This window comes from Mustela erminea, chromosome 19, assembly GCF_009829155.1.
Source record: "Mustela erminea isolate mMusErm1 chromosome 19, mMusErm1.Pri, whole genome shotgun sequence".
Lineage (NCBI taxonomy): Eukaryota > Metazoa > Chordata > Mammalia > Carnivora > Mustelidae > Mustela > Mustela erminea.
The window spans coordinates 5,368,732-5,383,836 of NC_045632.1; the positions used below are offsets into that span (position 1 = coordinate 5,368,732).

A 15,105-nucleotide genomic window follows, 5' to 3' on the forward strand; every position below is an offset into this window, starting at 1 on the left:
TGCAGGGCTGATCCCGGGACCCCGAGATCATGACCTGAGCCAAAGGTAGAGGCTTAACCACTGAGCCACCCAGGCGCTTCTCAGCCGTTGCTCTTGACAGAAAGTGGCAGTGGGTGGGAGGTTGGGGTCCCAGGTCCCACCTGCTCGGTGTCTTCCAAGCTCAGGGCACCTGGGTGCTATCGGTCTGCCCTGGAATTGCCCCAGCAACAGGACCTTTGTTCCCCATTGAGTTGGATTTTCTTTTTACCAGTCCTCCGAGGCTGCAGTGATCTTATCCATTCTCCTGCGGTAGAGAGGGAAACTGAGGCACAGAGTAGCAGGGGCCACAGAGTGAGTCAGGGCCACACTGGCCTCCCATCAGTCCCTGCTGGCGTGGGCAGGCTTTAAGGCTGGAGCCCAGAACTTCTCTACAACTGCCTGTTCCAGCCCAGTGCAGAGCGGGGCTCAGGGCCTGGCAGGGAGGACTTGCCTGAGGTCGCCCAGCACAAGCTGTGGGGGGACCTAAGGCTCCAGCCCCCAACTAACAGGATGATCCAGGTGAAAGGTTCTTTGCTAACTGGACAGTGGCATGAACTGTTCATAGTCATGACAGGGGTTCTAGATTCTGCCCCAGGGGCCCCTTTGGAGAACAGCACCCCTGGAGTCAGACTGGATTCTAACCCATCTGTGTTTCCTGCTTTGTGACCCTTGCTTTTCTCCAAGCATCATTGTCTTGGTCTGTAAAATGGGGGTGACTGTCCCCTCCTCACCAGGTCCAGGGAAGAGGTAAGGTCGTCACAGGTATCAGCTGCCCCCTGCACAGTGTCTGTCCTCATGCAGAGAGTATCTAGGGTGGGAGTTGCTTGCACAGATGTGTATGCTGAGGTCCTAAGAAGGAATAAGGCCCAGTCTAGGTCAGGGCTACCCTGGACCTAGCTGAAACCCAGCTGACACCCAACACCAGGCACACAAGTGGTGACAGTGGCAAGAAATAGTTTATTGCCAAGGTGAAGGCACGAGGGGGAAGCACCCGTGAGGAGTGAGGGATCAGACCTCCCCCATGGCCTAGAAATCCATGTCCTCGACCAGGTCCTGGAGGTAGGCCTTGTACTGCTCTGATGTGAGAGAGAGTGGGTAGCTGTTGGAAATGTGGAGGTCCACAGTGTTCTCTAGTGAGGAAGCGCCCTCTGATCGTGCCATGTCCAGCAGGGCCCTCAGGCATGTGGGAACAACCTGCAGGAGGTGGGGGGGAGAAACGGGAGTCAGGGAAAACACTCAACACAGTTTATTGTCAAGGGTGGGGTTGGAAAACTACAACTCCCAGCAGCGCCCACTGTGACCCAGGATGAATCAGTAGGCCCAGGGCTGCTGGGAGTTGTAGTTTCCCCCCATAACCACACCCACTAGTGGTCTGAGAAGTTTCCTAGGGCTGAAATGCTGGAGGGGTTCCCAGAAGCTAGGGCGGGGAAGCTTGTGGTCAGGACTCCTAGGCACTGTAGTTCCTCACAGAGGTTGCTAGGACCGACTTCCACATGGTTTTCAGAGTTCAAAACAGGTTCTGGGGGTGAGGCCAGGAGAGGGACACCCAGAAGCTCCTGAGGATGAGGAACTGGTGGTTGCAGAGACTCTTGGAAGTTGTAGTTCCTCAGAGGGCTTCTGGGAGTTGTAGTTCCTCCTCCCTTAAGATCCACCCCTTAGCTCCAGAAGCCCAGGACTGCAGCACCTTGACCATCACGAGCTTCTTGGTCCACGGCTGGTCCTGGGGCCATGGCTCCCCCATGCAGAACCAGAGGGTGTAGCGTGGTGAGTGTCGGCTTCCTTCGAGGAAGGCAATCAGATCTGGAGGCCCGAGATCCTAGTCAGGCATGGGAGGAGGACCCTCTACCACCTGCCCCTCCCTGCCCACCACCCCCAGACCTATCAGCCTCACCTTCTCCCCTGACCTGAAGCCTGACACCCACAGCATGACCAGATGGCTGTTAATCTAGGAAAAGTTCCAGCACAATCTTACATTTTTTTTTTCCTCCCATCAGGATGGGGCTGGAAGCTCTGCACTGACCCCCCACCCCTGCCCTCATTTGGGATAAGAAGGAGTATACTCTCCTCAAGGACTTCCCTGATTCTGAGTACAAGGTGGCTGGCAGTTTCTGCTCTTTAACCCCCTAAGGCCACATTCTCCTGGTAGTAGCCACTAACCACTATGGCTATTTCCATTTAAGTAGTAACTAATTAAAAGCAAACAGAGGAGAAGCTGGGTGGCTCAGTCATTAAGCAGCTGCCTTTGCTCAGGTCGTGATCCTGGGGTCCTGGGATTGAGCCCTGCATCAGGCTCTCTGCTCTGGGGCAAGCCTGCTTCCCCCTTTCCCGCTCCCCCTACTTATGTTCCCTCTCTCGCTGTTTCCCTGTCAAATGAATGAATAAAATCTTTAAAAAATAAAATAAAACTCCCTTCCTCAGTTGCACTGGCCTAAGTACCCAACAGCCATCCGTGGCTGGTGGATACCAGATGTAACAGTGCAAATCCAGAACATTTCCTTCACTGCAGACAAATCTACCCGGTAATAAAGCCCTAAAGGCTTGTCTCTCCTGCGTCTGTCTATCCACAAGAATAACTGGGAACAATGAGGACTATGGCAGCTAATTCCTCGAGCACCTTCTACACACTGGGCCCTGTGCCTCCAGCAGTGGAGATAGTCCTCAGGCAGATGCAGAGCAGCCCCACAGTTTGCCCCAGGTTATAGCAGAAGCAAAGCAGCAGGGCCTGAACTGGAACTTGGAAGTCTGGAGATTTGAAATCTTTTTTTTTTTTTTTTTTTTAAAGAGAGGGACGGAGTGTGGCAGGAAGGGCAGAGAGAGAGAGAGGAAGAGAGAGAGAATCTTAAACAGGCTCCAAGCTGAATGCACAGCCTGGCTCGGTGGCTTGATCTCACAACTGTGAGATCATGACCTGAGCTGAAATCAAGAGTCGCTTAGCCAACAAAGCCATCCAGGCACCCCCAGAACCCAGAGTTCTTAACCACCGTGACCTAGTCTTTCTACAGCAGAGTCAGAAGGCCTTGCTCACTCACCTGACACGAAAGGCCGTAGGTCGAACACGTCTCCCTCCTCATCCTTGGGGACCTCACCACTGGGCCCGTGACTGCTGTCAGGGAGGAGCTCCTCGCCCAAGGCCCAGTACGTGTGGCAGTGGCCCAGCCTCCGGGCCCAGAGCCGCTGTCCTGCCCTGCACAGAGCTAGTCCCCCACCCAGGCAGCTCAGCACACGCCTCACGTAGCCCAACACACCCCTGTCCGTCAGCCACAGCCCAGGGTCTGGCAATATGATCAGCTGTCCAGACAGTGTCCTGTCCCCTGCTTCTGATGCCACCAGACGCAGGCCCCTTGGGCAGAAGACAGTCTGCTGGAAGACTTGGCGGCCCCGGTAGAAGGCAGTCACCTCGAACTCCCACTCTGAGTGGTGGCAGAAGTGACATGAAGGGAGAGTGAGACAAAGAGAGTATAAGGGGGCGTGGCGCCCCAGCCCCTTCCACCCCATACTTGGAACTCACCTTCCTCAGGCACCAAGAGCCGCCTCAGTGGGTTTTCCGGGGGCTCTGAGTTTGGGCAGGGAGGAGGGATGTCTACTGTGGGGCTCAGCAAGAATGGAGGGGTCTGTTCAGGGACCACAGCCAGGCTCGAGGGCCCCCCATCTGGGAATGGGGCCAAGGCCATGTCATTCAGTAACTCCTCTAGTATGTCTCCCTGGAGAGAAGAAAAAAGAAAAGGATCTGGCATTTCCATAGCCCTTTTGAGAGACTTCATATGGACCAGGCTTTGGGATCAGGAGAGAAGTCAGACCTGAGCTTTGCCCTCAAGGGGCTTCCTGTGAGGAGGGTTGGGGGGAGGCAGGGAGAAAACCATGGGCACAGAGAGCAAAATATGTGCTCTGGTATATGCTGGGTGCTACTGGGGCCCAAGGGGAGCAGCTAATTCCAGCCCAAGGTTCTGGCCCTGTGCAAGCAAGACCTGGGCAGAGAAGGCTGGACACAAGAGCAAGCACAGACATCAAGGTCAAGGGTAGGGTGGTTCTGGGTTCCCAGGAGGCTGAGGGTACTCTAGCAACAGAAGCTATGAAATTCCTGGTAGGTGTCTGTGGGCCCTAGATGTCTGGGGAAAGCTCTGAACTTTGTCCTGAGGGTGCTGGAAGCCATGGAAGGGCTCTGGGCAGGGGGACAGGGTCAGCTAGGGATCAGATGCGGGACAGCCCACAGGGCAGAGGATGGACGCTCAGGAGGAAGATTGGGGTGATGGTCCGGGGGAGAAGAGGACGCCTGAACAAGGCTGTGGGGAGACAGACAGTAGATGGGTCAGATGGGGCGGGAGGGCTGGGGTGCATTCTCACCTGGGTAGCCAAGGTACTGCATCCACCATTGGTCCCCAGCGATGTGTCCAACTCAGGAAAGTTCCCAGCTCCTGCCGAGGAAGATGGTGAGTAGAGCAGAGTGTTGGGGACACTCAAAATCCCACCCTCTCCATGTGAAGCCCCACTTCTGGCACACCTGGGATCACAAACTCATAGACCTTGTGCGGGTCGTGGGGGTCCTTGCTCCGATCCTCGGCTAAACGCAGCCCCTCCTTCCGGTTCAGGGCGGATCGGAAATTCCTCTTCCAGGTGGGCAGATCAGGTTTATCCTTTCCGGGAGTGTAGGCACCGCTGGCCTCGGCCCACGCCTGGGGAGCCAGTGGGTACCAGGATAGTGAGGAGGATGACCAAGACCCCGCCCCAAGGGTTCTCTCCCCTGGCACGTTCTAACTCGGCAAGGATCCAACCCCAAATTCTTGGATTCTCTGCATCCTAAGGCCCCCTATCTTCACCTTTTGAAAAGCCTTTCAGGTCCTACTAGGTGTCTAAACTCTGCCACCAACCTGCCCCAGAACACCTTCTGTAATAACCCTGCCCCTCGCACTCCAACTCGGGTTACCACCACTGGTGTATCCTAATTTGGTGAGAAATCACCTCAGCTTCCGGGCCAAGTCTTGCCTCTAAGGTTCCGAGACCCCTCCCCAGAATTCTACGACCAAGACCCCGCCCTCTGCGAGCCCGAATGCTCCGTTTGCATTCATTTCGAGTTCTAACCCTGTTTTTCTGGTTCTTTTTCCGGAACCCGGCCCCCCCAACCTTGCCAATCCGCTGATCCTACTAACCCTGCCCAGTCTCGTCCTAACTCCACCTACCTCCACCTGCCAGCGTCAGCGCCTGCCAGCTGCAAGCGTGCTAACCCCCTCGCTTCCTCGGCTCAGCCCCCTGTGAGTCACCCCTCCTCCCCGCGGTTATCTCAGGGTTCCCGGTGTTCGGAAGCTCACGCACCTGGAAGATGCCGAAGTCTTCTTGCTGGGCATCCTGCCGCAAGCCGTGCTTCCAAGGGATGCGGAAGCGTGTGCGGCTCTCGTCCAGCCAGGCCACCCCCTCCAGCTGCCCCAGGTCCAGCTGCGACACAAGCCAGGGCAGGATCCGCGGCTTTGGGGTTCCCATGGTCCGGCCTGCGCTTAGAGGGCAGTTCGTGGGCGCGGACGGCCCCCCTCTTCTTTCCCCACCTTCTGTGCAGGCCCCCTACCTCCCCAATTCCGCCAGTGTAGATCCCTCCCTCTTCCGCGGTAAACCCTTTTCTCCTTTCCCCTCCCCCACATCACCCAATGCAGTTACCCCCACTTCCAAGTTAGAGAACCTCCCCTAGTTATACCAGGGCAGACGTTATTCAATTGTAGATCTCTACCTCCTGCACTTAACCGTGCTGTAGACCCCTTCTACAAACTGCCCCACAGAAGAGCCGCTCACCCATTTCCACCCTAGACCCTCCATCCACCCCACCCCAAACACAGCTTGGCTCCTTTAGGGCGCGCGCGCGTACACACACACACACACACACACACGCTTTATAGGGTGGACTGCCTCCCATTTTCAGGGTCCACTCTTCTCTCCCTTAGATCCCCCAGTGCGGACGCCTGCCCTTCCCACTCTCCCCGCTACTTTTTCCTGTTGTCGTTGTTGTTGTTATGTTGTTTTTACAGCCGACCTCCAGCACCGGCCATTGTTTCACTTTCTCCCCTGGCTGCTTCACTTTCCCGAGTACACAGTGCCTCCTCTACACTCTCAGGGTAGACCCGTTTTTTCCTCGCGCTTCTCGGTCCGGACGCCACCAATTCCCCAGATCCGCCGTTACCTACGTAAAGAGTCGGGGGCGCAAAATGCTAGGACCCACGCCTGGGTTTTGAAGGTCCGATAGCTCTCGAACTTGTAGCTGCACACCCTCCTTTCTGTCAGCTGAGCTTCAGAGCAATGCAGTTTTCTTTTCTACCGATTTCACGAAATAAAAACTTCAACTGCGGTTGGTCTAAAGACTTCAGAGCCAAAGAGGCGGCACCAAGAGCCCGGACGGCACCCCCGCCCCCCGTCAATGCCCTTTTTAGGCCTTCTGGCCAACGGCATGCTGGGAACGTCACATGCAAATTAGATGGGCCCCAGCGCTCCGCCTCTTCTACAATAGGGCCGTGACAACCCTGCCCAGTGCGCAGGCGCGGGAAAGTTGAACTAAGAGAAGTTTATGCAAGTTCAGTGAAGGAGGAGTGGGCGGTGGCTCCGGCCCCAGGTAAGCCGGGCTTTTGGGAGGGCTGGGGTGAGAAGGGAAGAGGCCGGGATCTCGAAGCCAGCACCTCAGTCCCCCTTCTCCGACATCCATGCGCCCCGAGACCCCAAGATTCCAGCCTGGGTCGGATAAGGGAACTACACCTCCCAAGGAGGCTGCGCGGCGGCGAGTCAAGTGCGGACGGAGGGGAAGGTTTGTCATGAAGCCGGCTGGGATTCGTAGTTCCCGATTCTCTAAGAGCTCGAGCCCCTTGGCATATGCCTTCAGAATCCAGAAGTCGGAGTCCCGAGTCCCCTTTTTTGTCAGACTCAAGAATTCAGATCCCCCAGGCCCCTTCTCCGAAAACTCGAGTCCAGCCCCCAGTCCCTTTCTCCCCTAGACCCAGGAATCCGGGTCCCCAGCCTCTTCCTCTCCAAGGATCAAGGAGTCTTCGTCCTCCTCCCTCTTCTCCCTCCGAGGATTCTAGAGTCTCGGTCCCCAGACTCTAACTCCCCTAAAGGACTTAGGAGTTAAAGCTCTCAGCCCTTTCTTCCCTTCGGGAAGAAAGGGTCCCGGCCTCCTCCTTATTCAGGGACGAGGCATTTGGGCCCCCATCCTCCACCTCAAGTCAACCCTGGAGACCATCCCCCAGCTCCCTCTTTCACAGGTGCCCCCATGGCAGGCTCGGAAGAGCTGGGCCTCCGGCAGGACACGGTGAGAGTCCTAGCTGCCTTCTTTAGGCGAGGTGAGGCTGCCGGGTCCCCCATTTCAATCCCACCCAGGTAAGAGGAGTTGCCCTCCTCCCTCAGGGGCCTGCATCTGGGGTGGCGCCCTCTTGATTCTTGTGCCTTGTCTCTGTGTTCCCCTCTCTTTATATCTGGCTCTTTTCCTTGTCCCTGGGGTTGCACCGAGAGGCCCTCAGTGGGAGGAAAAAGGGACTGCTTGCAAAGGGGCCTCTGGGGTCACTCTCTGAGGTCCCCTTTCCTAGGAGTCCTGCCCAGGAGGAGACAACAGATTTCCTGAGCCGCCTTCGCCGATGTCTTCCCTGCCCCCTGGGTCGAGGAGCAGTTCCTCCTGAATCCCCTCGGCCTTGCTCCCTGCCCCTCCGCCCATGCTATGTTTCAGAGCCTGGTAAGAGATTTCCCTAGATCACCCATGAACCAGTAGGGCCAGAAGCTTTGATTTTTTTTTTTTTTTTTTTTTTTTTAAGAAGCTTTGATTCTTTAAAGCATAGAAAGGATAAGGAACTAGCCCAAGATCACTTAGCTAAGAGGGGAACTGAGTGGGAACTACTCTCACATTCTCTGCTCCCCCACCCCCTGTTACATTCTGTGAACTGGCTTCCCAATGGGGCTTTTGGTCCCTTTCTGTTTGTTATCTCTCTCCTCCCATGTATCCTTCCCTACCCTTGGGACTTTGTAGCCTCCAGTACCCGCAGTAGGGAGGAAGGAGACCTGGTTTTGAGTCACAACTCCCTGGCTGTTAGGCTACATGACTCTGGGAAATTCCTTTTGTTTCTTGCTCCTATATTTCTCCAGAAGCAAAGTAGGAATGTGTGCATGTGTGTGGAGGGGTGTCCTTGGGCATGGTCAAGAGTAACCATTTGGATTACTCATGTGGGAGCCTTGATAGACTAGTAATGGCTATACTTGAAAGGGATTTCACAGCTGGGGAAGAAGAGTTCTGTGATCAGTAGATGATGCCTGAAATCAGCAAGGGGTAGGTAGGGTGGTAATCGCTGGAGTGCCCTGCATTTGCCTGTCTTGGATAGGATCATCTTCAAGGTCTAGTTCGGCCATAACATTCTAAGTCTAGTTTGAGGGACACAGTAAAATGGGAAGTACCAAGGCCTTTTACCAAGTGTGCTCAGTGGGTCTCAGTTTACCCCACTATGGAATGGAAATCATTGCAACCTGGCAAGATGGTTGGGACAAGGAGAGAATCCATAACTGCTCGATGTCCCAGAGACCCATCATTGGCCCTTTTGACCCCAGGCCCAGCAACTCCAGATTTCTATGCTCTGGTGGCCCAGCGGCTGGAACAACTAGTCCAAGAGCAACTGAGATCCCCACCTAGCCCAGGTGAGGGACCAAGGGGCCCCGGGCGAGGAAGGATGAGGGCAGAAGGGTGGGCAGGGTTCTGCCCCCAGCTGATTCTCTTTTGCCCTCCACCCCCCACCCCCCAGAGTTACAGGGAGCCCCACCCACAGAGAAGGAAGCCCTACTGCGGAAGCTGGTGGCCTTGCTGGAGGAAGAGGCAGAAGTCATCAATCAGAAGGTGACAAGTCTGTCTGTTCCATCCCTCAGCTGGGATGGGGATTGCGGGATGGCTGGGCACTGGGATCAGAACCTGAATCTGCATTCTCATTAGATGGTCAGGTGAGGAGAGGGTGGGTCTCCACTTCTATGAAGGGTTCGTAACGGGGTCCAAGCCCATTCTGCTCCCAGCACCACAGGCCAGTGAGCCAAGAGCGAAGATGTTGGGGTAAGGAAAGCGACTTTATTTGGAAAGGCAGCACACTGATGAGATGGCATACAACCGTCTCAAAGAACTGTCTCCCCCAGCCTGAGATCTGAGCTGCTTTTATGTTAGAAAGGGGAAGGGGATGGGGATTGGAGTCAAAAAGTGGCTGCCGTCTATAGACAGCAGAGGAATGTTGTGTGACTTCTTTTGTCCTTGGTCAGCTTTTTCTTTCAAGCGTTTTTATTTATTTATTAGAGATTTTATTTCTTTATTTGAGAGAGAAAGAGAGAGCATGAGCAGGGTGGGGGTGGGGAGGGCAGAGGGAGAGAGAGAAGCTGATTCCGGGCTCAGCGGGGAGCCCGACATGGGGCTCCATTCCAGGACCCTGGGATCATGACTGAGTGGAAGGCAGACCCTTAATAGACTGAGCCACCCCCTCGCCCTGTCCTTGGTCAGTTGATCTTTGTGTACAAGTCGTGTCGTTCCTATAAATCTTACATAGAGCGTCGTCATTTCTGTAAGGACTTCCTTATCTCCTCCAGTGAAGTAGATTTCTGGTAAAAGAGCCGTTTTTGTGAATCTTAGCTGTAGCGTGCCAATGTGCAGGGCTAAGCAGAAGTTTCTAAACTATAGGTCCCAGCAGTAAGGAAATAGAAGCATTATGGGGTCAGACGTGCTAAGCTTCTCCGCTACTGGTTGAATAAGGTCAGGATAGTTTTGTATTTACAGTGAGAAGGGTGTGGCCTTTAGACAAGGGGTGTGGGCACCCGAAACGTGATCTGGGAAACTGGGACCAGTTGAGGAATTAGGGACTGTATGGTGGGGGGAAGGGAGTTTGTTCGGAGAGGACTGTCTAAAATATGAAACCCTGGTTAGCTGTATAGGGGTATGCCTTGGAATGTGGGGGGAAATAGCAGCCGGAGGAGGTCTGGCTTATGATTTGCTCCTGGAACTTCATTGGCTCAGGAGCTTGGGGAAAGTGTATGACCTTAAAATATTAATTGTACGGTGGAAGGCAGGATTGTTGTAGGGACCGGCCTGGTTCCAGGGACTCTCAGGGAACCTCTAGGGGGCGTGGCTATAAGATCTGTATTCTAGAACTCAGCTAATTAGGGCTTTGGCCCTCATTGGCTGTCGGCCACCTTTCTAGGAGTAGTTTGGCAGAGACCTCAGATTCTGGTTTATGATTGGCTGGTGTGAGGGATGGGCGTGGCTTTGAGCTTCAGTGTCGGGAGTGCTTTAATCAGGAAGTCACGCCTCGTAGCCTCCTATTGGCTGGCTGCGGGGGCGTGGCGGAGGCCGACCCAGTCTCGTCTCTTTCCCACCCCACAGCTGGCCTCCGACCCGGCCCTGCGTGGGAAGCTGGCCCGCCTCTCTGCGGGCTCCTTCGCCCGCCTAGTGGAGCTGTTCTCCAACCGGGAGGACAGCCCTCTTCCTAGCCACCCACGCCCCAACTTGCCCTGCCCTGGGCCTCCACCGCCTTCCCCGGAGCCCCTGGCCCGTCTGGCCCTGGCCATGGAGCTGAGCCGCCGCGTGGCCCGGCTTGGGGGCACCCTGGCCGGTCTCAGTGTGGAGCACGTGCACAGCTTCGGGCCCTGGATCCAGGCACACGGGGGCTGGGTGAGCTGCCAGAGCTTCTCTGGGCCCCCCTTTATCCAACTGTAACTTGTGTCTGTGTGGTGGGGTGGGGGGTGGCTTCTTTGGCTTCTTTTCAGACATGACAGGTGGTCTCCCAGCCCAATCATTCAATTGTTCTGTGTTTATTGAGCACCAGCTGTACACCAGTAGGTAATCAGTGTGGACCCTGTGCCTGGCTTAAACCATTCTGATACATACTGACAGTTACGAGTGGGAAACATGGGAGACCCCTTCCTGGGCCTCGGTTTCTTTATCCATCAGGTAGGGCAAGTAGAAGTACCCATCTCAAAGGGTTATTGTAAAGATTAAAATGGGACCATTGTAAGATCTTGGCACCCTGTGGGCATTTGCGTGATTATCTGGTGACTGTCTGCTCTGACACTGCCTGCCAGAATGCACTTGCCCAGGTATCCCCCAGTGTCACTTCCTCTGCTCCATTCGGGTGTCACCCTCCTGTGAGGCCTCTCCTGGTCCCTGTTTGAAATCAGAGCCACCTCCATCCCCTCCCACCCACTCCCTTTGCCTCTTCATTGCTTTACTTCCTTCATAACACCCTGCACCTTCTAACGCAAGCTTCTACCAGATGGTAGGATTGACTTGCTTTACTTATTTCTTTCTGCTTTTTGTTTTCTCTTGGCCCCGACCTATCAGCTTCAGAAGACCACTGCTTTAAATTCAAGGCCAGGCTCAGAGCTGGATTGGGCTCCGGGGTACTGATGAAACTATTGCTTCAGAGTGGCAGGAGCTGGCCAGGGGTGTTTGAGGAGCAGAGAGGCCGGTAGGGCTGAACCAGGGTGAGCGAAGGGGAGAGGGCGAGAGTTGAGAGCAGGAGCGGGCGGGGCTTGTGAAGGTAAGAACTTGGGCACTGACTGAGCGAGCTCTCTGAGCGGAGGGCGACGAGAGCTGATTTAGGTGTTAACTTGCGCCCTCTAGCGGCCGCATGGGGCGATACCATAGAGGGCGAGGCGGAAGTAGGGAGTGGGGAGGTGTCCGCTGGTTCAGGGAGGAGATGGTGTTTGGATCCTACCGCAGTGGCGGTAGTGGAGGAGTCTCCCAGTTAATTCAGAGGTAGAATTGACAGATTTTGCTTATGAGTGGATTACGAGTGCTATTTAGGAGTGCTAATGAATGGGAGACGGAAATCAAGGATGCCGGCCTGATGCAGTAGGGCTGCTTCGGTTGCTCCCTGAGACAGGGAGGAGCAGGTGGGGAGGAGCAGGTTGAGTCAGGGATGATTGGAAGTGGTCCAGGTAGGGGAGAGACGTCCTTGAGACCTCAAAGGGAGATGAGGAGGGGACAGTAGATATACGTGTCTGGAGCTCAGTGCAGAAGCTTGTTTATTTGTGAAATTGTTCTTTTGTTTTGGGGGTTTTGTGGGGGTTGTTTTGTTTTTTGTTTCTGTTTTTGTTCAGCCACATGCACAGCCAAGGACTTTTAGTGGAATGATTCAGTTTAAACCCCACGACAACCTTCTGGGATTGGATGTTATCCCGATTTTATGGAGATTGTCCCTCATGCAGAGGATTGGACTCAGGACTTTGACATAAGCCAGTGCTCTTGATCGTTACAACCCGGGGACCCTGCTCCCCGTCTCTGAGTCTCTGGTCCCTGTCTCTCTGTCTCCATGACACTGGTGCTCTGCCCTCCACCCTGGGGCTTTATCTCTCCTCCCTTTTCCCAGGACTCTGTCCCTGTCCACCCCTGGGTCTCTGATTCTTCGGATCTCCTCCTCCCACCCCTGTCCCTGTCTCTGCTGTCATTGGGCTGGCGGGGATGCCACTGTGAATGGAGGACAGGGTCTACCTGTGAATGCTCACGAGCTCTTCCACTTTTCCCCTCCAGGAGGGCATCCTTGCCATTTCACCCGTGGACTTGAACTTACCCCTGGACTGAGATCTTCCTCAGAAGCTGCTACAAGATTAGACCTCCTGTCTCTATGGTCTTTGTGTGCTTGTCCAAGCCTTCCTATTCCACTCAGGGTTGTGGGGTGGTGGCTGCCCTCCCTGTTTTTGCCAAAAAGAAATTAAGATTTTTTTCATATTAAAAACTTTGTCAGGTATTGAACTGTTTGTCCCTTCTCTCGAAAACTTAAGTTCTAAGTAGGAGATTTGGGTAAGAGATCTCTCTCTCTCTCTGGTTTATGAATTGAGGAAAGAGCCAGTTCATTCATTCTAGAAATACTTATTTGGGGCACCTTCAAGTGCCTGTCACTTGAACGTACAACCTGCTTGAGGATATCTGTGGATACAGTTCCAGCTAATTCCATGTTTTTTCTTGTTGCATCATTTCCAGCTTATCCTGTGTTGACGGTCATGAAGTCTTTCTAGCTAGTCTTTCTAGCTAGTTCCAGAAGAAAGCTGTGATCTTCCTACACAGGACCTCCAGAACACCACCCTCTTCTCGTTTTTCTCCTCCCACTGCTCCTTCTGAACATTTTTGGCTGGTTACTCCCCATCTGTATATAGACCAGGGGTATCACCTTTTCAGGGCTGTCACCCCCACTTCACAAAATTATGTCTAAAAGCGCATAAACTGAGATGCACATAATCACAAAGGAAACCACTTAGCCATGGATCCTCATTATTCATGGATTCCATATTTGCGAATTTGCCTACTCACTAAAATTTATTTGTAGCCCCCAAGTTAACACTCACTGGGTTTTTGTGGTTGTTGGTTGGCATGCAAATGCCCAGAGAAGCAAGATTTGACTCACCCAGCGTGGACCTTTTTGGCTAAGATTGAGCTCCTGTTCAATCAAGAGTCCTACCCTGCCTTCCTCCTTCTGCTCTCACTCTGCAAATAAGCATCCCTTCCTCGAACTATGTGGTGCCACATTTCTTGGCATATTTGTACTTTTAGGGGTGATTTCTTGTATTTTAGAGATCACGTGAGTTGGGGGGAGGAGCAGAGGGTGAGGGAAAAAATCCTCCCCCCTCACCATGCAGGGCTGGATCCCAAGAGCCCGCGATCATGACCTGAGTGGAGACCAGGAGTCAGATGTTTAACCATCTGAGCCACCCAGATGCCCCTGCAAGTCTTCACCGCCTGGAGCACATCTCATTCCGATATGCCACAGTCCAGTGTTCATTAGCCCCATGAGGGGAGTGGCCGCCACCCTGGAAGATGCATAGTTCCTTGGGGACACCTCCCCCATCTCTGATTTCAGCTCAGACCACTTTCCTGGACTCTGTACCTGTGTATAAGCTAGTTTGTTGGGCACCTAGGTGGCTCAGTCGGAAGAAAATAGGACTGTTGATCTCAGGATTGTGAGTTTGAGCCCCACTTGGAGTGGAGAGATGACTAAATAATAATAATAAGGGGTGCCTGGGTGGCTCAGTGGATTAAGCCTCTGACTTCAGCTCAGGTCATGATCTCAGGGTCCTGGGATTAAGCCCCGCTCTAGGCTTTCGGCTCAGCGGGGAGCCTGCTTCTCCCTCTCTCTCTGCCTGCCCCTCTGCCTACTTGTGATCTCTCTCTCTCTGTCAAGTGAATAACAACAACGAGAAAATCAATGGAAATAGTTGATTACAATTTCCCGGTGTAGCCCATTGTCTCCTTGGGGCACCTGGGTGGCTCAGTGGGTTAAAGCCTCTGTCTAGGGTTCAGGTCATGATCCCAGGTTCCTTGGGATAGAGCCCCGCATCAGACTCTCTGCTCAGCAGGGAGCCTGCTTTCACTTCTCTCTTTCTCTGCCTGCCTTTCTGCCTACTTGTGATCTCTGTCAAATAAATAAATAAAATCCTTAAAAATAATAATAATAATAAACTTAAAAAAAAACCTTAACATGTTTGTTCTTCAAAAGACAATATTTGGGGGCCTCTGGGTGGCTCAGTGGTTTAAAGCCTCTGCCTTCGGCTCAGGTCATGATCCCAGGGTCCTGGGATTGAGCCCCACATCGGGCTCTCTGCTCAGCAGGGAGCCTGCTTCCTCCTCTCTCTCTCTCTCTGCCTGCCTCTCTGCCTACTTGTAATCTCTGTCAAATAAATAAATAAAATCTTAAAAAAAAAAGACAATATTTGAAAACTGAAACTGAAAAGACAGGTCACAGATTGGGAAAATATTCAAAGTAGATATGCCTGACAGACACCTGCATCTCTGTCTCTATAAAAAATGTTTACAATTCATGAATAAGAAAACAACACCATTTGTAAAACTAGACTTGAATGGATTTAATAAAAGAAGATCTACAGGGCTCCTGAATGGCTCAGTTAAACATCTGCCTTCAGCTCAGGTCGTGATCCTGAGGTGCTGGGATCGAGTCCTGCATCAGGCTCCCAGGGAGCCCGCCTCTCTCTCTGCCTCTGCCTCTCTCTCTCTCTGTCTCTCATGAATAAATAAAATCTTTTTTTTTTTAAAGATTTTATTTATTTATTTGACAGAGAGAGATCACAAGCAGGCAGAGAGGCAGACAGAGAGAGAGAGAG

At 53.5% G+C, this 15,105-nt stretch overlaps 2 protein-coding genes across 8 annotated transcripts; one reads left to right on the plus strand and one right to left on the minus strand.

Annotated features, from left to right (window-relative positions):
* Positions 1–101: 101 nt before the first annotated feature.
* Positions 102–6,414, minus strand: IRF3 (interferon regulatory factor 3). 6 transcript variants are annotated; one of them, XM_032325495.1, is made up of 7 exons: positions 6,218–6,414; positions 5,326–5,498; positions 4,517–4,688; positions 4,360–4,430; positions 3,527–3,719; positions 3,048–3,428; positions 102–1,212 (listed from the first exon to the last, which is right to left on the minus strand). In XM_032325495.1, exons 2-7 carry the CDS (start codon positions 5,488–5,490, stop codon positions 890–892), a joined length of 1,305 nt encoding a protein of 434 aa, XP_032181386.1. In that variant the 5' UTR covers positions 5,491–5,498; positions 6,218–6,414; the 3' UTR covers positions 102–889. The 6 variants fall into 6 exon arrangements, 5 of the variants coding, with proteins under 5 accessions (XP_032181386.1, XP_032181385.1, XP_032181384.1 ...); XM_032325494.1 differs by having other exon boundaries at positions 6,183–6,414; XM_032325493.1 differs by having other exon boundaries at positions 103–1,212; positions 6,179–6,414.
* On the plus strand, positions 5,200–12,745 carry BCL2L12 (BCL2 like 12). Of its 2 annotated transcripts, none has more exons than XM_032325503.1 (8): positions 5,200–5,264; positions 6,503–6,604; positions 7,233–7,362; positions 7,569–7,711; positions 8,575–8,661; positions 8,766–8,857; positions 10,376–10,663; positions 12,524–12,745. In XM_032325503.1, the coding sequence occupies exons 3-8, from the start codon at positions 7,256–7,258 to the stop codon at positions 12,572–12,574; spliced, it is 768 nt and encodes a 255-aa protein (XP_032181394.1). In that variant the 5' UTR covers positions 5,200–5,264; positions 6,503–6,604; positions 7,233–7,255; the 3' UTR covers positions 12,575–12,745. The 2 variants fall into 2 exon arrangements, with proteins under 2 accessions (XP_032181394.1, XP_032181393.1); XM_032325502.1 differs by having other exon boundaries at positions 5,204–5,264; positions 7,248–7,362.
* Positions 12,746–15,105: the final 2,360 nt, after the last annotated feature.

Coding starts and splice junctions, on each gene's coding strand:
- IRF3 (XM_032325497.1), bottom strand. CDS start 5,490: ATGGGAACCCCAAAGCCGCGGATCCTGCCCTGGCTTGTGTCGCAGCTG. Junction 4,689..5,325: donor AAGACTTCGGCATCTTCCAG/GTGCGTGAGCTT, acceptor CTGGCTCCCCAG/GCGTGGGCCGAGGCCAGCGG. Junction 3,720..4,359: donor GCAGTACCTTGGCTACCCAG/GTGAGAATGCAC, acceptor TCTTCTCTCCAG/GGAGACATACTAGAGGAGTT.
- BCL2L12 (XM_032325503.1), top strand. CDS start 7,256: ATGGCAGGCTCGGAAGAGCTGGGCCTCCGGCAGGACACGGTGAGAGTC. Junction 7,363..7,568: donor CCCATTTCAATCCCACCCAG/GTAAGAGGAGTT, acceptor CCCCTTTCCTAG/GAGTCCTGCCCAGGAGGAGA. Junction 10,664..12,523: donor TCCAGGCACACGGGGGCTGG/GTGAGCTGCCAG, acceptor TTTCCCCTCCAG/GAGGGCATCCTTGCCATTTC.